We start from the raw sequence: 23,827 nt of genomic DNA, 5'->3' as shown, positions 1-23,827 counted from the left end.
AGATTAAGTTAAGGCTAATGATTAGTCTAGATTGCAATATACATTTTGGTTACACCATGGGTATGCTGAGCTATAGTCTACACCATTTTAGATATTTCTCGGGGAATACTGATGACTATTTTTTATTAGTTGTACTTTTGTACCTATTTTTATACTTATGTTTGTATGGTACATCAGTATCGAAGATTGTGTATAAATTTATACGCGGGGTACCCTTGTGGTATAGAACTTGATAGGACATTTGTTGGCTTATCGTTAGCCTGGTGTTTAGAAGAAGTTGAGCTTCATGATGTTTATAATTCCAGCGTCTGATAGAATGGAGAATCTTGGATTGAACTTTAAATGGAGTATACGGTATTAGTGCTGTAACTGGATGCAAAAATAGACTTTTATTTTATATTTTCGATAATGACACAATGAAGAAAAATGTATATTTTGCCTTTTAAGTATTAACAGGCGCATTAGTTTGTTAACACAGACATTAGTTTTTATGACATAAACAGGCGCAGTAGTTTGTTGATGTATGGTTAAGTTTAAGTTTTAAGATAGCTGTAATATTTGCTTGTTTTTGGCAAATTAGAGATTTTTTATTTGTATGATAGAGTATTACGTACATAGCAATATTGTGAAAAGAATTTTTTAAATGTATTGTCAGAATTGACAAGACCATATTTCGAGGACGAAATGTATTCTCAGTGTTGTAAATGTGTGTATTGGTTATTTCCAAGTAAAGACATATTGTTATTATTGTATTAAGAGAGTTTATATGAGTTGTCAGAAGTTATTTTTATTATTTCTAGAATATTGAATGAGTAATTAACGTACGTTTTACTTTATGTTATTAGATGTATCGATAACGTCACATATGGCGCAAATTTGTCATGTATTATTCAGAACGTTACCGTTGGGTAAATATTGTAATCGTGAACCCAAAAGTGTTCATTTGTGAGCTCTCAACTGGAAGAAATAATATGTCTTTTTTGTTTTAGTAACAAAAGTGTATTATTATAAGCATTTTGAGTCGAGGACTTGTATATTTTATGTCAGCGTTTGACGTTATGTTTTTCTTCTTGCTTAGAATATTTACTTCCGGGAATTTCAAATAAATTCCAGTGCAACGTCACGTTCGTGAGTCTTTGCTGTGTTTACATTTGGCTTGCAGCAAGGCTCAGCCCGGGGGTTCCTAGAGGTGAGAAGCAGCGCATTTAGCTGTATGCCTCGCAGTTTATATTACAAGTAAGGATCGTAGTTTAGAGGTAAGAAGCAGCGCAGATAGCTGTATGCCTTGCATTTATTTACGTTGTCATTGTAGAATTTATTAAGATAATCCCGTTTGGTCCGTACAAAAATACAAGAGAAAGAATGTTATTTTAGTAGCTCCGCCCCGTATGTAAATTAAATAATTGTTGCTCGAATATTGTACATGTATGGAAATATATCGGCTGTTCTAGAAGTTTAATAAAAGTATCATTTTCTACTATTGATTATTTATTCACGCTACCAATGATGAGAGAGAACAGACAACAGATTTGACGGCCGTATTTATTTATCCCTTAGTTTAGTCACAAGTTTTGTGAGTTTATTCGTATTTGCTGGCTTTAAAACTATAGACAAAACATAGCAAGAAGCAGAAATTACGGCAGAAGCCATAGATTTGTTGGACATTTAAGGAATGACTGTAATAAATTTTATGACTCAGTGTCTCGGTCTGGTACAAAAAAGGATTTAACAACCATCCTTCTATATCTAAATACAAAAATACACTGTATTTTCGGGAATTCGGGATCCAGCTCTTATTTTCCCGGACATTCGGGATGATACCCCCTCCTACCCCCTCACATGTGTCTACAGTGGTTGTCGTTGGTTCATGTCTGTCATAATTGTTTTGTTATAAATTAGGTTGATAGTTTCCTCAATGTAATTGTTTCACGATTTTCATGTCGGGGCCTTTTATTGCCAACTATACAGCATGGGTTTTCTCTCATTGTTGTAGACGAAACGCACGTCTGACGTATCAAATAGTAAGCCTGGCCTTTTCGTCATAAAACTTTTCTCAGCACTCCGGAGTACAAATTTTGTACACAAAATCCAGCATTTTGACTGGTTTATTTCTGAGTCTTAATGAGTACGATAATCGTACCCGAAACTTGTATGAATGTAAGGCTTGGCATCTTCGATGAGTTTTTACACACGCATTGACTAATAGTATGTATTTAAAAAAAAAATATTGACCTTTGTAGCTAATCGAGGTCATATTTAAGAAATAATTCATGGAAGCTGTTGTAAATGTTAATGGTGCCATATTTTGGGTTATTTCGATTCTAATAGGACAAATACGGTAATTTAAAAACTGAAGCGAACGTAAGATTGCCGTGTGTATGGCTGTTCTATACACCTTATCGCTAATCCCGCTTGACCCGAGAATCAGTCCCGCTCGAACTTTTGACGCCATACAACAATCACTTTTCCATTGTGGCGTCAGATATTTTCTATTATGACGTCAAAATTTTACGGGAACTTGTGTGATGTCCAGTAATGGCGGACAAATAGCGATAAGGTGTATTTTACCCCCTGTAAGATAAAAGCTACAAATTTCATATAAATCTAAGTCTTACATGAATTATTTCTCAAATAAGCAGTAGAAAAAATGTGTTCAATTCTCATAATTCTTAACCCAAACATTTATTTTTCGTTGGCTACTATTTACTGTCAAATCCAGAGTTGACATGTCGTAACTAAGGAGGAAGCCGCCATGTTGACTTGCTGAAATCCACAAATGTGCGAATAATGCAATGGAATAGAAAATGAAACAACACCTACCTCAATACTCCACTTTAGTGCAATATTATCCAAACTTAGGGCGTATACGTAACGGAAAACATTTAGCTTTAGAGTTTTCATTCGTATGACGTCATGTTATGACATGACGTTGATGCGCCAAGATCATTCATGAAATTTGGCGGAATTTTATTCTATTTTGATTTTATACATTTTTTAAGCTCTTGTGCATTAATTCTTTTTGTTATGCAATATAATAGGAATAACGGTTCTGTAGTTTCTTTTTCAATTTCAATTTGGACACAACGAAATCGACATAGTGTTTGCACATATGTTACGATACATGTGGATTTACGTGGGAAGTAAATAGTAACAGCCACCAATATGCACATCTCTGAGTCTGCGCTAAGTATAGATATATCGAGAATTTTATCACGGTGTTGTTTACAAAGCGAAAGAAGCACGTCATATTAGAATGTAAAATAATCTATATCGAAACAGTTCTAGCAGACGGACTGTGAACAACGTTATGAAATTGATATTAGAATATAAGAGGGACTAGATAGGGTTTACAGAATATAGAATATTGGACCAACACAGAAAAAAATGGCAAACACGTAGAGGATAGAGAACAATTGGTTGCTGAAATATAAAGAATTATAGAGAAAATTATAGAGAAAATGGCTTAAAAAATTAAAGAATACATAAATGAAGGACCCCCATCCAGACCCTCGTATAAGTTGACACCGACGTACCTGCATGGCATTTTGCATTTACAATTCAATTCACTTCCTGATAATGCTTCTGTTACCGTCATACACTGTATCTCTACAAATTAAAACAATAATGCGCAGGAATCTTACACAGAGTTTGAAAATACCATTGAAAATTCGTCACTGTGTTCATTTTTACGGAGTTCTAATTTCGGTATTTCACCTGTTTGCGAGGTTTTATTGTCGAGTTTTTTTTTCTTGTCTCCGACTATCTTCTTAAAAATTTAACAAGGATATATTTAGCAATTTTATCATACTCGCAAAATAATTGCTTTTCATAGTTTTTTTTCTATGCCTTTAATGTTTTACTATTTTTTACTATTTCGATTTTCAATCAGTCTTTAAAACAAAACACATAACATTACTAATAGGTAGGAATGTTATTGTGTACTTATTTTGAATACTTTTCCATTGATATGTTCCAGAACACGGTTTATGTTATTGCTATCTCTATTTGGATCCTTATATTCTTATAACATGTATGTATCTGTATGCCCCACAAGAGCTCCGATTCGGAAATGAAATATTTTTAATGTTTAAATGTATCAATGTTCTAAGGGAGATATCTAGATTTTTCTCTAAACGCCCCAGCCTCACAATTTCTGTTGTTCATTGTATTGTATCCATTGTCCATAGCTGTACATTGATATATATTTTAAGATCTCGTCTTTTATAATTCGTTTTAGAATGGCATTAATAATTTATATTACTTAATGTATAATTCATGTATTATGTTATTTTTTGTAATATAATGGTGAGACGTAATTAAAACTATTTAAAATTGAGAATGGAAATGGGGAATATGTCATAGAGACAACAACCCGACCAAAGAGCAGAAACAGCCGAAGGCCAACAATGGGTCTTCAACACAGCGAGAAAATCCCGCACCCGGAGGCGGGCTCCAGCTGGCCCCTAAATAAAAATGTGTACTAGTTCAGTGAAAATGGACGTCACACTAAACTCAAAACATTTAAATGAACTAAGATTAAAAAAACATACAAGACTAACAAAGGCCAAAGGCTCCTGACTTGGGACAGGCGCAAAAATGCGGCGGGGCTAAACATGTTTTGTGAGATCTCAACCCTCCCCTATACCTCTAGCCAATGTAGAATAAACAAACACACAGCAATACGCACAGTAAAACTCAGTTTAAAAGAAGTCCAAGTCCGATGTCAGAAATGGTAACAAAAGAAACTAAGCAAAATGACAATGATGCACAAATTAAAAAAGGACTACTAGCAGTTACTGACATGCCAGCTCCAGACCTCAATTAAACTGATTGAAAGATTATGTCTTCATAATATTAAAATCAAGCAAATCCCTCCCGTTAGGGGTTTAGTAATATACCATCATAACATATATTTGTATTGTATTGTCCGTACTTGTCAATTTTATTTGTTATTTAATTATATGTTCATCTTGTAATTATTGAGTATCGTTGGTTATCTCAACGAGATTGATTTTCTCGCTTGAGCCGGTACGGCGAAAGTGAGAAAAGCAATCAAGTTCAGATGACCAATGATAATCTGTTTATCGCTGTTTTACCTATGACGACGTTGTTAATTTCATCGACAACGGGCACGTGGGCCCTTAGTTTCTAGCGATAATTTTTCATATAACTCGACTCCACTGAGAAAGAAAATTATCAGACAAGATCAAAGGAAAATTTGATCTAATATATAGCGATAATTGAAGTTAAAGCAAAATTTGCTTTTATTTCAATAAAATTACTTAAATACTTATTCCTACTTATAAGATGGAGCGTTTTGTCGTGCGTGTAAAAGAGAGGCGAAAGATACCAAAAGGACATTCAAACTCAAAAATCGAAAATAAACCTAACCTTGTAAGAAGACGATATTGTGGTGACGAAATTTGAAACATAATTTTATCTATTATCTGTCGTCATCTATGAAACAAATATTCCAAAACGATCAATCAACTCGTCATGACGTCCGTAAAATTTTCGAAGGGGCGACTCCAATTTAACTTCTCCATCTCACAACAAACAAGCTGTAAGGCAAGAGCAGAGTTAAAGATCTGATTGTATCTTATTGTAAATATTAATACCTTATTTCAGAGCTTCTATAGCTGCCTTAAATGAACGAAATTGCTAGTTAACCTTACCTGATGTTGTTTTGCACATGTTCGTAACGGCTAAAGTTGACCTTACCTGATGTTGTTTTGCACATGTTCGTAACGGATAAAGATAAAAAGTCATAACTACTCAGGCATTTGCAATCTTTTCTGACTGCTGTACCAGTGCACCGTTCCATGCAGGGCTGTAATTAAATACCAAAATAACTCCGGTTACCTTTTATTATCGAATTAACCAATAAAAAATCAACTTCCATATCCAAAGTGTAGCCATGGTGAATTTAAATTTATGTTCGGACCAATTAGAGCGTCCAAAGATTTAGGTGGTCATATTTTAATGTTTTTTTTCACAGGCACATGTCTCTGAAAAAAAAATATTACCAACATACTTTATATAGGATTTTTTTCAGGGACAAGTGCCTCTGTTTTGTTTAAATTGAGATTGTGTATGAAATGATAGAATTTTTTGCTCTATATAATTTTAGCTGTGTCGGATAGAAATCGACCTTATGCAAGTGCACGTATACATGTACATGCATAAGTGTTTGATTGATTTTGGAATATTCAAATACGAAATAAAAGATGAATTCTGGTCTGTTTTGTTGGGTTCTTATATCAACTTAATTTTCAAATAGTTACAGACTTTGCATAGACATTTTTTTCAACCCGAAATAAGTTAACAGATGTTTTGATATTCATTTGCATAGGTCGATTTATAAAGGCAGCAGTAGTATACCGCTGTTCGAAATTCATAAATCGATTGAGAAAAAAACAAATCCGGGTTACAAACTAAAACTGAGGGAAACATATCAAATATGAGAGGAGAACTACGACACAACAGAAACACAACATTAAAGTGTAACACACACAGAAACGAACTATAATATAACAATGGCCATTTTCCTGACTTGGTACAGGACATTTTAAGAAACAAATGGTGGGTTGAACCTGGTTTTGTGGCTAGCCAAACCTCCCGCTTTTATGGCAATGTTAAATATAACATTAAAATGACAACATTACATGACAGGAATACAATACAAGTAAATGGGAGAACATATAGGACAGAGAAACATACGAATAATAGCTAACAAAAGGTACCAGGTTTAAAATTTAATACGCAAAACGCGCGTTTCGTCCACACAAGAACAACCAGTGACGCTCAGATAAAAAAAGTACGAAAGCCAAAACAAGTACAAAGTCGAAGAACACTGAGGACAAAAGTACCAAAAAGTTGTGCCAAACACGGCCAAGGTTATATGTCTGGGATAAGAAAATCCTTAGTATTTATAATAATTCATACTTATGCAAACAGTAAATTTATAAAATATATCCGACGCAGCTCATTTGTTGATATTTCCTCGTATATTAAATCTGCTGGTGGACATTGCGTTCCCGAGAGTATCACCAGCCCAGTAGTCAGCAGTTTTGCGCTGATCTGAGTTATCATTAATATGTTTTTTTCTGTAAATAAGCTGTTTTTATGTCAATATTTCAGATGAACAAATAGAGAATGTAGATTGTGAAAAACTTCTTGGTTTATATATCGACAAAAACCTAAATTGGAATGAGCAAATAAATAAAATGTCATGTACAATATCAAATAGAATCAACTTATTACAAAAGATAAGAAAGTATTTACTTATGCATATACGTATTATTTATTTTAATGCTTATATTCTGCCATTGTTTGATTATTGTTGTAATATATGGGGTAGTTGTTATGAAAGTGGAATAAATAAACTTAATAAGTTATTAAAGAAATCTGCTAGGGTTATAGTAGAAGCTGACATAATGACATCCTCCAGTTTATTGTTTAATAGTGTAAACTGGATAGATGTGGAAAAACGAATTCAATATCAAAAGGCAATACTTGTATTTAAGTCATTAAAGAAAATGTTTCCAAATTATTTGCAAGAAAACTTTCATTTTACAGATAACCAACATTATAATTTACGTTCAGCTGATGAAAAACTGATAAATCTTCCGAAGCCAAAAACTAATTTTTTGACAAAAACATTTACATATTCTGGTTCTCAAATATGGAACAGTTTACCACAAGAAAGAAAGATGAGTAATACACTTGTATCTTTTAAAACAAAATGTTACATATTTTTCATAGATTGTTCAAACTAATATGTTTTTTCATTAGTATCTATATATAATTGTATATTGTTGTTTATATATATTTATAATATTTTACTTTATAGATATGTTATTACTATTTTGAGGACTCCCAGGAAGATTAGTTAGTTTTAACTAATGGGATTATCCTCTTGAAATAAAGATTATTTGTTTATTCATTTATTTATTTATTTTATTTTATTTGTTTACACAAATGTTGAAATATTCAAAACACTATGTATCTGAAACTGTTTTGATTCGAACGCCACTCTTGAGTCTCATGCAGACGACACTCACGTCTGGCGTAGCAAATTATAAGCCTGGTATCTTTGATAATTTTTTTACAACTTCCCCGAGGGTGTTACCAGCTCAGATGTTTTTGTGCTGACATGACATATCAGTAGTAACTGTGTTTATTTTCTGTAAGTTTACTGTTATAAAATGTTGAAATATTCAAAACACTAAGGTTTTTCTACACCCATAGTTTTTTTAAAAGCTGGAAACGATTTTCTATAATAATCACAGCGTTCCTATAGCAATAATAACGTGATTCTGTGGACAAATAAACTTACATTGTAACCATATAGAAGCATTTGTGTTTCTCTATACGACAAACTTTTCGGTATTCGTCCTAATATTAACTTAAGCGAAGACTTAAAATTATGGAGGCCAGATTTATAATTCGATAAATCGCTTTTTATTTGTCGATATTTGCGATACATTCGATGTATCAGACATTTTGGAAGCCGATAATGTGTATTATAATTGCAAAAAGTAGCGGAACTTATACGCTTGCTTGCGAAATGGTTGTCGTTTCTCATTTTAGCGTGTTCCAATTGTCATCTTATTATTTCTCAGCAGTAACATAATCCCTGTCCCTTCGTATGTCGTTAAAATATCTCACTTGATAAGTTACGCTCCTGTATGGTCACAAACCACAGGGACTTCATTAACAGGGGTGAGGGGTGTGTGTGTGTGCTCCTGACACGAAGGGTTAAATGGAAGAACGACTGAAATCTACTCTACATAAATTTTACGGTCACCATCACAATTTGTTTGACCGATACGATATATATGTGTCTTAATTCATTAACGACATATTTTCGGGGTCTTAGATTTTTCGTCTTCTTTGTAAATACCGATTGTTGTATTTTTATTGCTCATTTCTGACATTTTGACTGAGCGTTGATTTGCATGGCGGCCAATGCATACAGAGCTGGAGATGCTTGCTCTAGTCATCTAGACGCACCCAGTATCGACCCTTTTTAAGTTCATTCGGTTCCCTGAAATCTTTTCTACCTTGATTTGCACACAATTTAAAATAATGAATTAATTCAAATCCTCGGCTTTTTACAAAATATATTGCCATCATATTGACTTACCAGAACACTTGAATACGTGTTATCTGAGTCGCATAGTTTTTCAGAACCTGCGTATCGAATTAACCTTTCTTGCCTCAAAGCTATATTGGTCTCAAACTTTGTTGACACAGAAATCCCTTCGCTTTTTAGTTGTGCTTTGTATTGTGAACTGTGAATAGCTAACCTGACTCCTGCAGTTGCTGTGACGAATGGTATATAATCATTTTGGTGCACATCTAGCAATAATTCGAGTCCTAAAATAAAATATATATCATACAAATATTCAAATAATAAATTATTTTAGATTTTTAGAGTGTAACTATTGTAAATTTGCATGTTACACAGTTCAATCAAGCAACATAAACACTTAACATAACTTGTGACTTTTATAGTGTAAAAGAGAGGCGAAAGATACCAAAGGGACATTCAAACTCATAAGTCGAAAATAAATTGACAATGTCATGGCTAAAGAAGAAAAAGACCAACAGACAATCAACAGTATACAAAACACAACATAGAAAACTAAAGACTGAGCAACACGAATCCCACCGAAACTGTGGTGATCTCAGGTGCTCCGGAAGGGTAAGCAGATCCTGTTCCACATGTTACTTTTGATTGACATGGACCTCACATTTGCAACTCTAAGGCTTCATCACTGCTGACAAAAGTTCATAAAATATTGTTTTACCTTTGTAAGTAGTTGATATTTTGTATAACCATGTTTATATAAATACATTTTTAAGAACAAATGGCCATTCGCGGTCATAAAACTTTGCTCAGTACTCGGAGTCACAAAATTTATGCTCGAAACGCCAAATCCTGTATTTTGATCGGTTCATTTCTGAGTCATACAAAAGAATTATGACCGTAAGTCCTGATTCCGATAAGTTGAGGTCAATTTCAATCAAGAAAAAGTAGTATTCATCATTCAGTTATTTACAACATTTACAAACTTGGTATTCTGTAATAATGCTATTTCTGAGTATGTGAATATAAATTTCACATTATCAGACATAGCACGATGTATTTGAAGAGTGTGTTCGATTACCAAAGGCCTTCGCTCGATTAGTCACAAATCACTTGTGGATAAAACACACTTTAGTTTGTTCCCCTGGGGAATTCATTCGTTTTCCGCAAATATAACGCTAGTAAAAACTCACTCACAAACTGTCAAAATATATCAAAATAGACATATATCTTACCATACGCTGGTCCTGCTAGATTTGTCGGGTTTGAAGCAGGCGTAAATTTGTAGCATGTTCCATAATACTCGTCCCGTACCTTTTGTATTTCTCTGCAAGAAGAATTTTATGTAAAACTATTTGAAATGAGGTTTCAATTACAGATCGTATTCAAACTCCGAAACAGCGATGACGTTACTTTGCTCAACTCAACGTAGAGAAAGAGCACAAAGACACGGCTTTTTGTATAAACAAATCCGTAATCAGATACGCCAGAGACCTTTCTAAACTTTAAATGTCATGAAATGGACGTTCCTTCATAATATAAGTTCCAAATGGAAGAACTATTCTGTAATATTTTTCCAATGAAACAAATATTACATAATTTGTTCCTTCCGGAATAAAGGGTATAGAATATTTGTTCTAACAGGAACAGATATTATGGCGTTGTTTATAACAATGTTTCCTGGAGAACTTCTATCAGGCGGAACAAATATATGTTGACGGTACAATGGTGTAACAACACAACATAAGAGCAAACTGTAAAAAAAATAGTTGGAAAGTGCAAACAACTTGTCCACTAACAAAAAGACAAATGATAGTTTGTTCTACGACGCCATAAGCAGTCTGAGAAAAGCATTACATTGTAAAATACCAAAATATAAGTATCGACAAGATGTAGGATCATAGCTGTTTTAAAACTAGATAGCATGTTTGTGAATATAACAAACAAGTGTTTAGTTATCATTATTTTTACAGTTATTTAACATGATCCGTTTATTTCTAATCTTTTTGACTGATTCTTGATATCCGGAAATATTGAACAATTCTCTATTAAAGAATACCAGGTTGCTGCTTAGTGTCAGCATTTCAATAGTTTAACAATGAAAAAGTATACTGAAATCTTTAACCTGTTGCGTTAAAACTCATTCTGTGGACGTTAAAACTCATTCGGTGGACATATTGAAATAAAGACTAAGTGTCTACGCTAAAACTCATTCGGTGGATACAGTGAAATAAAGAGGTAGTTCCTACGCTAAAACTCATTCGGTGGACACATTGAAATAAAGACTAAGTGACTACATTAAAGCTCAATTGGAGGACACAGTGAAATAAAGACGAAGTGACTACGTTCAAGCTCATTCGGAGGACACAGTGAAATAAAGACTAAGTACATACGTTAAAACTCATTCGGCGACACAGTGAAATAAAGACTAAGTGTCTACGTTAAAATTTATTCGGTGAATACAGTGAAAAAAAGACTAAGTGCCTGCGTTAAAACTCATTCTGTGGACGTTGAGACTCATTCGGAGGACACAGTGAAATAAAAACTAATTGCCTACGTTAAAACCCACATTTTGTGGACACAGTAAAATAAAGACTTAGTGCCTACGTTAAAACTCATTCTGTGGACGTTAAAACTCACTCGATGACACAGTGAAAAAAAGACTAAGTACCTACGTTAAAACTCATTCGGTAGATACAGTGAAATAAAGACTAAGTGTCTACGTTAAAACTCATTCGGTGGACACAGGAAAAATGAAGACTAAGTGCCTACATTAAAACTTATTCGGTGGATACAGTGAAATAAAGACTAAATGCCTATATTAAAATTCATTCTGTGGACAAAGTGAAATTAAGAACTAATTCGGTAGAAATATTGAAATAAAGAGTTAGTGCCTACGTTAAACTCATTCGGTGGACATAGTGAAATAAAGCACTCATTCGGTGAACACAATGAAATAAAGACTAAGTGACTACGTTAAAACTCAATCGGTTAACACAGTGACATAAAGACTAAGTGCCTACGTTAAAAGTCATTCGGTGGACACAGTGACATAAAGACTAAGTGTCCACGTTAGAAATCTTTCGGTGGACACAGTGAAATAAAGACTAAGTACCTACGTTAAAAAGCATATTTGGTGGAGAGAGTAAAATAAAGACTAAGTACCTACGTTAAAACTCATTCTGTGGACACAGTGAAATCAAGACTAGCTGCCTTCGTTAAAACTCATTCAGTGGAGATAGTGAAATATAGAATTCATTCAGTGGAGATAGTGAAATATAGAACTCATTCGGTGGACAAAATGAAATAAAGACTGAGTACATACGTTAAAACTCATTCGGTGGACAAAATGACATAAAGACTAAGTGCCTACGTTAAAAAACCCATTCGGTGGACACAGTGAAATAAAGACTAAGTGCCTACGTTGAAACTCATTCGGTGGACACAGTGACATAAAGATTAAGTGCCTACGTTAAAACTGATTCGGTGGACACAGTGAAATAAAAAGTAAGTGCATTCGTTAGAAATCATTCGGTGGACACATGGACATAAAGACTAAGTACCTAAATTAATACTGATTCGGTGGTCACAGTGACATAAAGACTAAGTACCTAGTATGTCAAAACTGATTCGGAGGACACAGTGACATGAAGACTAAGAACCTACGTTAAAACTCATTCGGTGGACACAGTAACATAAAGACTAAGTGCCTACGTTAAAACTCATTCGGTGAACACAGTGACATAAAGACTAAGTGCCTACTTTAAAACTCATTTATCGGACACAGTGACATAAAGCCTAAATGCCTACGTTAAAACTGATTCGGTGGATACAGTGACATAAAGATTAAGTGCCTACGTTAAAACTGATTCGATGGACACAGTGACATAAAGACTAAGTGCCTACTTTAAAACTCATTCGATGGACACAGTAACATAAAGACTAAGTACTTACGTTAAAACTCATATTTGGTGGAGACAATAAAATAAAGACTAAGTATCTACGTTAAAACTCATTCTGTAGACACAGTGAAATCAAGACTAAGTGCCTACATTAAAACCCATTCGGTGGACACAGTGACATAAAGACTAAGTGCCTACGTTTAAACGGATTCGGTGGATACAGTGAAATCAAGACTAAGTGCCATCGTTAAAACTCATTCGGTGGACACAGTGAAATTAATACTAGGTATCTACGTTAAAAATCATTCGGTGGACATATTGAAATAAAGACTAAGTAACTACGTTGAAACTCATTCGGTGGACGTTAACACTCATTCGGAGGAAATAGTGAAATAAAGACTAAGAGCGTAAGTTAAACCTTATTCGGACACAGTGAAATAAATATTAGGTGTTTATGTTAAAACTAATTCGGAGGACACAGTGAAGTAAAGTGCTTACTTACACGGAAGAACAATTTTTTGACTGGTAAGAACACTTCATGATGAAATCATTCTGTGGTATATTAAATCCATGTATGTCTGAATCAGAATAATCTCCCATTCTAAGATGTAAAACTTGATTTGCAGTCGTCAAAGGATCACTTCCTAGTAAATAAACAAAAATCTTATTTAAGGGTCTAAATGGGGGGGGGTTCTCAATGTCTATATTCTATGATTGTTAGGCAATTTTTCTCTATTCCTTATATTTTTGCCCATTGTTTTCCATTTATTATATTTTAGTGTCCCATTATTCTCTATTCTTTATTTTTTTAGTCCGTGTTTTCTCTATTCTTTATATTTTTCGCCCATTATTCTATTCTGTCACATAAATCCCCTCATATTTACGAATTGTAAAAATTATTAAGATAGTCGTGGTCATCCAGATGTCCAGTTGGTAGCTGCACTGAGCTGGTTTTTAATTACCTGTTTATTTTAACAACATACATGGTTTAGATAAGAAAAAAAGGGGTTATTTAAAATTCTGAATATTTGATTTTTAATGTGATATATTTATGACAGCGGTTACATATTTGTATCGTCCCAAAATTAGGACGACTATGAATACAAAGGAATAATTTAGTGGAAAAACTCCTGCAAATTGCAAAGATTAGAATTGATTTAATATACCACAAAAACATATGTATCATATAGGTGTCAGACCACCAATTCAAAATCCCTATCTATTCAACCAAATTTTGCAAATTTCAGAGCTTTCTTAGCAGTTTACATTAAGTTTAACTTCATAGCAACCAGGTATATCCTGAATTGCCTATGTTTAAAGTCTTGTAAGGATATACTGACGTTCGGAAGACAAGTACTGCTAAAATAACCCCTGGTTTTCTGGAAAATTTAATCTTAAATAAGTATACTATGGAGCGCATTAATCCTCAATTTTTAATGCAAACTCATGGACAAGTAAATTTTGGCTCAAAATGTCTACATATATTTCTTTTTTCAACGACAGTTTCATTTCTGCAAATTTGTTGGTCAGTTTAAGTAAACAATGACATCAAAAGCACTATATTTTGTCAGGGAAGGGCTACATACGTTCTAAATTGGAGTGGATGAATTGGTGGTCTGACACCTATACCATGTATACTAAAAATCTCTTTCTTCTTAGTTAAACTTATCAATCATTTTGTTTGATCAATGATACAGATAGAATCAGTCACCAGTATTTCAAACTCCTGAAGATTTTTCTTATATACAATGATAACTTTATATCAAACATATATGATAAGGCCATCCTTAAAAAATTCTTTGTTTGATGTTGCCTACCCATGCCTGTAGGATTGGGTAGGTAGGTATGGAATTTTTTTAGCCAACAACTTAAGTTACATGATGTAGACAAGAAAACGACGTTGAACTAGAGAAAGAATAAATCTTTTAAAACAAAATTTGAAACGATTTGTGTCATAAATTTGTTCGGGTAGTCTGCTATTTAGGTGGGTAGGTAGTCAACATCAAACAATTCAAATTTCATTTTTGGCTTAAGAATACTAAACTTTTTTTAAGAGGATAACTTAATTCAGGACGTTATGTAAAAATTTGAGAAAAGCCTTACCGGGTGCGTATGTCTCAGTGTGTTGAGATGTAGTTGGCTGAAACAGAATATAGAAATCAATGATATAATAATAACTGCATGGGCAACATAGTATAATAATAACTGCATGGGTAACATAGTATAATATAAACTTCATGCATGGCCAATATAGTATAACATTTTGGTTTTCCATAAGCAAATTTGTTCGCTGATGTATCTATACTTTATGTTTATAAAGTTGAAGCAGGGAATACAAGGTAACTGATCATCTTCCAAGCTAGTACCGAAGCTCATAAACTCGACTGGCTTCGGGAAAGTTCGGAGAGCCGACAACCTTACTTCGGAAGTTGGATAGTTGATGTTAATACCAAATTTTACAAACATTTTCTATACAGAAAGGATTAAATATTTGTTCAAGCGGATTCGCAAAGAATACCTTTAGAACATATGTATGGATTCATACATGTATGTCATTATACCACCTGTATAGAACATATGTATGGATTCATACATGTATGCCATTATACCACCTGTAACGTATGTATGGATTCATACATGTATGTCATTATACCACCTGTATAGAACATATGTTAGGATTTATACACGTGTATGTCATTTTACCACCTGTATAAAACCCGAAACTTGTATTTCATAAAAACACATGTTTAGAATCAAACCAGTATGTCATTAAAACACCTGTTTAGAATCATTCCTGTATGTCATTTGAAAGACCTGTTTCAGTGGACATCATTACACACTTGTTAAGAATCATACTTGTATTTCATCAAAACACCTGTTTAGAATCATACCTCTGTCATTAAACACCTGTTTAGAATCATTCGTGTATGTCATTGAAAGACCTGTTTCAGAGTCATAACCTGTACATCACTAAACACCTGTTAAGAATCATACTTGTATTTCATTGAAATACCTGTTTAAAATCATACCTTTGTCATTACACACCTGTTTAAAATCTTACCAGTATGTCATTAAACACCTGTTTAAAATCATACCTGTATGTCATTAAAACACCTGTTAGGAATAATTCCTGTATATCATTGAACACTTGTTTAGAATCATAAAATGTACATCGTTAGACACCTGTTAGGAATAATTCTTATATGTCATTTAAACACCTGTTAAGAATCATTCGTGTATGTCATTTTATTTATATACTTGTGAAGAACCATACTGTCCATACATGTATGTCACTAAAACATCTGTAAAGAATCATAAATGAATGTCATAAAAAAATCTTCAAAAAACCATAGCTGTATGTCATTAAAACAACCAGTATGTCATTAAAAGACCTATACAGATGCATACATGTATGTCATTGAAACACCTGTTTAGAATCATACCTCTATCTCATCAAAATACCTGTTTAATATCATACCCATGTAGGTCGTTACAACACTTGTATATAGAACCATACCTTATTTATATCAATAAAACACTTGTATATAGAGTCATACCTGTATAGCATTATCGAAGAACGAGGGATCTACTTTTAAAGCCTTGGCTGTTTCGTTGACGATCTGATAAAACGCAGTGACTTTCTTTGCTTTGTTATAACTCAATGGATTTAAATTACAAAATGTAATACTTGGAAAATCCAACTTTGAGTAAGTAGTTGATATTTGTGTGTTTACACTCTCGCTGAAAATTAATAATTAAGATAAATAAAAATACACGTATAACAGTTTTTACTAAAACAACTCTTTGGAATTCGCACTCAAGCTGTTGAAGCATCAATCGCAACATCACCTTCACCGTTACCATGGTTACGATCGCACTTAACTACTCGGCCGCCAACTAGGTTCTATGAAAATAGAGATTCGTTAGTTGGGCGATTCATATTCTTGCCGGCTTAGTCTACATAAAGTAATGACAGTAAATAATGTAAAGTGGCATGCAAATGAGGTTCTGGGTGGGTGTCCTTTATTCCTGTATTCTCTATTTTTTCCTCTATTCTTTATATTTTTTGCCCATTATTCTCTATTCTTTATATTGTAGCAGCCTATCATTCTCTGTTCTTTATTTTTTGCCCAATTTTCCTTTACTATTTACATTTATTTGTTGCTCATTATTCTGCACTTTTTGCCCATTATTTTCCAATCTGTAAACCCAATCAAGAGCCTCGCAAATGATATATCTGTGTTAATCGTCTTTTTAACAATAGATCGTAAACGACAACATTACAAAGCGAACGATAGCTAAGACATTACAAGTTTGAGCTTTCTAAAAAGCTGTGGACTGCTTCGCTCTATCCTAATTTAAGGTAATATGTGTGAATGTGGTTGTTGATTTAGTATTGGAAATATTTTTAGTTATTAATTGATATAAAATGTCTTAATCTTGGAAAATCAATTTTTGTATATATATTAAGATGAACTTTTCTGAAATTTAAAACTGGCTGTTCAGTGATTAGTTGTCAATGTGTTTTTGTTGAGTGTGGTTTGTCTAGTTCTTTCAACTGGCCATTGACTTGATACTTTGATTGCTAGTTCTGTATATAAATTATTTAGATATATATGAATGTTTAGGTATGTTGATTAAGAGTAACATGATTTCGAGTGATGAAGACAGTAACAATCAAAACCAAGGAGTAAGAAAGACTTGTACAACCAAAAGATACTTTACAACAGTTGAAATAAATAAGAAACAGCAATATCTATTTAGTTTCAGTGAAAATGATGTCTTTCTACTTTAAGAGTGTGCGTTATACACCCATGCTTTTTAAATTTTGTTCACTTTACTTGTTGAAAATTAAAACATTTACAAATAGACACGACTCTGGAGGTGTGCTTAGAATATTGGCAGAAGTTATAAAATACAGATGATGCATTTTTGTAAACATTGTATAGGAACATTGTTTAGCAAAACAAATCGTGCATATTGCAGATTAACAAAGCAAATAAACACGTATTAATAATTGATATTTCAATATTGAATTTTAGTGTGCAATATATGCATGATAATAAAACGAACACGAATTAATGACAGTTGATCGGAACTGAAATACACATAATTAATTTTAATTATTTCAAGATGGCGTGTTTATCGACTGAAAGTAATAACTCCGCACCGTGATGCGAAGCAATAAAGTTTGTTTGACATGATAGTCTAGGGCACTTCAGACATTTGAATCGATGTTAGTAATAAAAACAGTTCTCACATTTAGTTCTCGTCAGTAGAAGTGATTCTTGAGGGCTGAAAATTTTAAATCAAAAGACTTTATTTTTAGTATCAAGTGATTTATTGAATTAATTGTTGGTGTTTAATAGAAAAAAAAAAGGATATAGGGTATCCATCCATGACACAAAATCATACGCCACTAGACTATTTGAAATGCAGTTCATCAGAGATGACATTGAATCATTTGAAGTTTGTTTTTGAAAAAACCTGACATAAATTGTCATCCTGCCTTTCTTTTTTGCAAATAATCTCATCCTGCCTTTTTTTTTTACTCAATACTCCTGTCTTGCCTATTTTTTTTAAATTTCATCCTAGCCCCCCCCCCCCCCCCCCCATAAAAATCAAATGGTAGCTCCCTAAGGCAATCATTCCTATTAAAATTAATCTACGATATTAGCAAAATGTGTCTTATCATTTTTGCGATTTAAAGTGTCTATTTATCTTTTATGGTTTTCAAGATAGTAGGCAAACACGTAAAATATTAGTAAAAATCTTCATTAAAGAGCAACAACTCATACAAGGACTCAACTGACGATTTTGGCTTTTTGACTCATTTGTAGATCGAATATTACTGACCAATTTTACTTATTTAAGATCCTATTTATCTATTATATTTTTTCAGATATTAAGAAATAACGTACAATAAAATGGTAAAAATCATTATCAAAGGGTAATAACTCCAATAAGGGGTCGTCAGATGATTTCAAGATTGCAAACTTATTTAAAGATCTCGTCTTGCTGATAATTTTTGCTCATTTAAGTTTTCATCTATCTATTATAGTTTTTCAGATATTAGATAAAAAACGCACTTACCGAAAACTGAAATATAAAGAATGTTCTATTTGTCATAGCCACAATAACGTTTAATTTCACTTCCTAGTGTATGACTATAATTGAATGAATCTTACAACGATTTTTTCTTGTCCTGAGCAACACAAAACTCCGAAACAGCGGTAACGTCTTCCTTGCTACGTTGACTTAGCGTGATAATTTAGCAAAGTAACATCACCGCTGTTTCGGAGATTGGAGTAACATGTTGGGTGCCACTCAATCTGATTAAGACACATATCATGTGTCCACGCTTCAGTTAAAAGGATCTGACAACGTCCGTTTTACTTTCTATTCTGGCAATTATTACATCAGCCAATGAAATTTAAGCCTTCAATTTTTTGAAATTGGGTAATCATTACGACAAAAAAATAAGATTCCGAAAGGTCTCTAAAACTGAACGTTGAACAGAGCGTTGTCAGATATTCGTAAGCGCAGCGTGTACACATAATCTGTAATTCAATCAAATTGGTTGCCAGTGGTTGAGTAGCGAATACTAACCCTTACCGGATTTGTAATAACATAAGCAACACGACGGATGCCACATGTGGAGCAGGATCTGCTTACCCTTCTGGAGCACCTGCGATACCCCCAGTTTTTGGTAGGGTTCGTGTTGCCTAGTCTTTAGTTTTCTATGTTGTGTCAACTGTTTGTTTTTTTTAATTTTTGGCCATGGCGTTGTCAGTTTGTTTTCGATCTATGAGTTTAACCGTCTGGTATCTCTTTCGTCCCTTTTTTACAAAGCACGTGTTCAGTTCATCCATGATATATTGGACCGGATTCTCATTCCCCATTCTAAATTCTGTGTATAGTATATTGTCGCCTTATTCTATTTGCCATATGCAGTCAGTATTGTCTATTGACAACAAAACTGAGATTTTGTCTATTGACAACAAAACTTTTTTGAAGATTAAATTTTTGATTTTGAATTATAGATTTTAAAATTACACTAAACTTGAGGTTGTACAACCAGACTAAAGCTGGCAGCCACTTTTAGCAGCCAATCAAGATTGGGGGGAGGGGTTTTTAAATCAAGCCAGATTTTTTTTATCATGCAAACCGAGGAAGAATAATTTTTTTTCAGTCAATCCAAAGCAATAATTTGTTTATAAATACATCATACATGTCATACTTGCTGAAGATGAAGCCAGAATATTTTTTTTAGCAACTGAATAGGCCAGATTATTTTTTTTTGTCAAAATAGAGGCCAGATTATTTTTTTTTTTGTCAAAATAGAGGCCAGATTATTTTTTTTCAAAAAAACCCAGTCCCTCCCCCACTTTCCCTCCCAGAAAGCCAAATGGTCCATGCCTAATTTATTTTTAAAAAAATAAACGCATATATTTTTAATTCGGTGACCCTGCAAAGGGAGTAGATGTCTTTCTCGATAACAATTGAGCTTACGTGGCTTCGCATCCTAGAGACCCCTCTGCCCTGGACCCGCTGGGCCTTATCAGGTCTTGCCGAGGTTCGGGCGTACACTTTAAAATGGCCTAGCTGCGCCACTGAAAGGCACCTTCCCCTCCTCGGTTATCTCAAGTGAACGCTGCAATTACAATGGTTAAGGTACAATGTAGCAAGGAAGTTTTATGAGACTTTCTCTTACAACCTTCTTGAATGTACTTAGTCTTGATCGTTAAACCATAGATATTATGGCTATTTTATATATGCTATTATATATATAAACAAGTCTAAATTGAAAACAACTTTCAAACCTATGATTGCGTTGGATAAAAACCGCATTTTTTATACGTTTGCATGCAAAACAAATTTCTTGGTAGAGGGGTCTAAATACAGCACAAACAACATTTTTCAAAAGACCAAAAAAGTGAAAAAGTATATTTTAACAAAATGCATTTGACTAGCAGGTCGAACAACGGTTGTTCTTAAACCCTGCTGACTGCCATTGGCGATTGCCAAATAAACGGATCACCAGATGTAACAAAATGGATCTGAACTATTAATTTAATACCAAACAAAAAACAATAAACTTGCGAAAAAGATGGTATACCGCAAACAAAAGGTGCAAAAACTATTATATAGATATAAGAAGATGTGGTATGAGTGCCAATGAGACAACTCTCCATCCAAGTCAAAATTATAAAAGTAAACCATTATAGGTCAAATAAAATTAAGAATGGAAATGGGGAATGTGTCAAAGAGACAACAACCCGACCATAGAGCAGACAACAGCCGAAGGCCACCAATGGGTCTTCAATGCAGCGAGAAACTCCCGCACCCGGATGCGTCCTTCAGCTGGCCCCTCAACAAATATGTATACTAGTTCAGTGATAATGGACGCCATACTAAACTCCAAATTATACACAAGAAACTAAAATTAAAAATGATACAAGACTAACAAAGGCCAGAGGCTCCTGACTTGGGACAGGCGCAAAAATGCGGCGGGGTTAAACATGTTTTTTGAGATCTCAACCCCCCCCCCCCCCTATACCTCTAGCCAATGTAGAAAAAACAAACGCACAACAGTTCGCACAGTAAAACTCAGTTTAAGAGAAGTCCGAATCCGATGTCAGAATAGGAAACAAAAGAAAATAAACAAAATGACAATAATGCATAAATAACAACAGACTACTAGCAGTTACTAACATGCCAGCTCCAGACCTCAATTAAACTGATTGAAAGATTATGTCTACATCATATGAATATCAGGCACAATCCCTCCTGTTAGGGGTTTAGTATTATACCATCATAAAATATATGAGAAGAACATAACCCGTGTCATGCCAACAACTGGTTTTAGAATAAATATGTTTAATTCCGATGCAAAGACCCTATAAGTGAATCAATATTAAAGCCAAAATATGCAATCTTTAATGACCTGACAACAGTATCGTAACTATATCACTTTTTAATAAGTATGTTTAAAGGTTTTGTTAGCTTTTGAGGTGAATACTGACATTTTTGTGCTTTGTAAAGAATATTACCATAAAAGAGTGGATGTGAAATACCCGAACGTATAAGATGTCTGCATGTTGAGTTATATTTACGAACGATGTCCTTATACCGATGATAAAATTTAGTAAACGTTTTGACTAGTTTATGATATCGAAAACCCTGGTGTAATAATTTTTCAGTAATACATAAATTTCTCTCGCTAAAATCTAATACGTTGTTACATACACGAGCGAATCGTACAAGTTGAGATATATATATAAACACCATAAGATGGTGACAAGGGAACGTCACCATCTAAAAATGGATAATTAACGATAGGAAATGAAAAATCATCTCTTTTATCATAATTTTTTGTATTAAGCTTCCCGTTAATGATATAGATATCAAGATCGAGGAAAGGACAGTGGTCATTGTTAGTATTAGCTTTATTTAAAGTAAGTTCAACAGGATAAATTTCTTTAGTATACATACTGAAGTCGTCATTATTGAGAGCCAATATATCATCCAAATATCTAAAAGTATTGTTAAATTTTTGTATCAGATGTTGTTTCGATAGGTCTTTGCTGATTTTAGTCATAAATTGTAACTCATAACAATACAAAAACAGGTCCGCAATAAGTGGTGCACAGTTAGTCCCCATTGGAATTCCGATAACTTGACGATATACGGAATCTCCAAAGCGAACAAAAATGTTATCAAGTAAAAATTCAAGGGCAGATATAGTATCAAAGCATGTCAAAGTATATAAATATATATATGGTTAACAAAAGTTTCATAATAGTGGTTCAAAAGAAAATTAAGCTTAATATTTAAAGAACATATACATGTATTTATTAGTATTTTTTATTGTCAAGATCTGATCCTAGTAAGTATAGCTCGGACACACAGGATCTGTATTTTAATCAGATTGAACAGAAGCACTTTCACCGAAAAAACCCGAGTATGCACCGAATATGAATATATTCCTTGTCTTTTATATCGTTCCTCGTATGAAATCTATCGTGCATCGATATTAAAGCGAAGGACATAATGATTTCAAATCAGCAGCTCAAAATTTCAAATCAGAAGACTGTATATAGTGCACGATAGATTTCATACAAGAAACGATATGAAAACCCAGGAATATATTCATATTCGGGATATACTCGGGTCTTTTCAGTGAATTAAATTCAGAAGCTCAAATTGAAGATTGATAAAACAAAATTACCTTGTGTACTGACCAATAAGGCGGTATATCTGAAAAACACACATTGAAAACGATCCTAAACAAACACAAGTCCAGAAAATTTTCTGCAAGATATAACTAGCATCTCCGAATCGTCCAATACCATGGATAGACGTATATCCAGTAAACGCTTTCAACTTGGAGACCAACATCTTGCTATGTCGAAGTCGTTGGTCGGAAATGCAAACTAAATGCAGTTGACTCCGAATTTATAAGGCATACAGTACTACATACGGGAATTTTAATGTTAAATTCAATTTAACCCGCACAGACGCAATTAGCTACAGAAAATAGTTTCCAAAAAGAGCTCAGTCCGTCAATAGATTCCGATCGACAATCTCTAGACGTGTAAACAATGAAATTTGCAACAAATTTATATTGGCTTTGTAGCTTTGAACTATTTGTCATATACAATATTTAATTATTGATAAAATAACATCCTCTGGGAAACGATTTCAGTCAAACAAAGATTTGAATGGTTACAGCTGTCAGTAGATTCTGAAATTGATCTGTTCAAGAAGAGAGGAGAAAGATACCGAAGGGACATTAAAACTCATAAGTTGAAAATAAACTTACAGCGCA

The 23,827-nt window shown here is 33.6% G+C and overlaps 1 protein-coding gene across 1 annotated transcript in view; it reads right to left on the bottom strand.

The window, feature by feature from the left end:
* The window catches only part of LOC127712252 (degenerin-like protein asic-2), a 29,045-nt gene extending 5,576 nt beyond the window's left edge, over positions 1–23,469 (bottom strand). Inside the window, exons 1-8 of the mRNA XM_052218581.1 lie at positions 23,228–23,469; positions 16,554–16,737; positions 15,100–15,136; positions 13,499–13,640; positions 10,330–10,421; positions 9,149–9,381; positions 5,722–5,830; positions 3,534–3,606 (exon numbers count right to left, since the gene is read on the bottom strand). Of these exons, the coding sequence (XP_052074541.1) occupies positions 3,534–3,606; positions 5,722–5,830; positions 9,149–9,381; positions 10,330–10,421; positions 13,499–13,640; positions 15,100–15,136; positions 16,554–16,737; positions 23,228–23,397 (1,040 nt within the window). The 5' untranslated portion in view covers positions 23,398–23,469. The remainder of the gene's footprint in view (positions 1–3,533; positions 3,607–5,721; positions 5,831–9,148; positions 9,382–10,329; positions 10,422–13,498; positions 13,641–15,099; positions 15,137–16,553; positions 16,738–23,227) is intronic.
* Between the last annotated feature and the right edge of the window lie 358 nt (positions 23,470–23,827).

This window comes from Mytilus californianus, unplaced genomic scaffold, assembly GCF_021869535.1.
Source record: "Mytilus californianus isolate M0D057914Y unplaced genomic scaffold, xbMytCali1.0.p SCAF_8, whole genome shotgun sequence".
Classification (NCBI taxonomy): Eukaryota; Metazoa; Mollusca; class Bivalvia; order Mytilida; family Mytilidae; genus Mytilus; species Mytilus californianus.
Note: the sequence above shows the minus strand (reverse complement) of the source record. Positions and strands in the feature narration are given on the sequence as shown.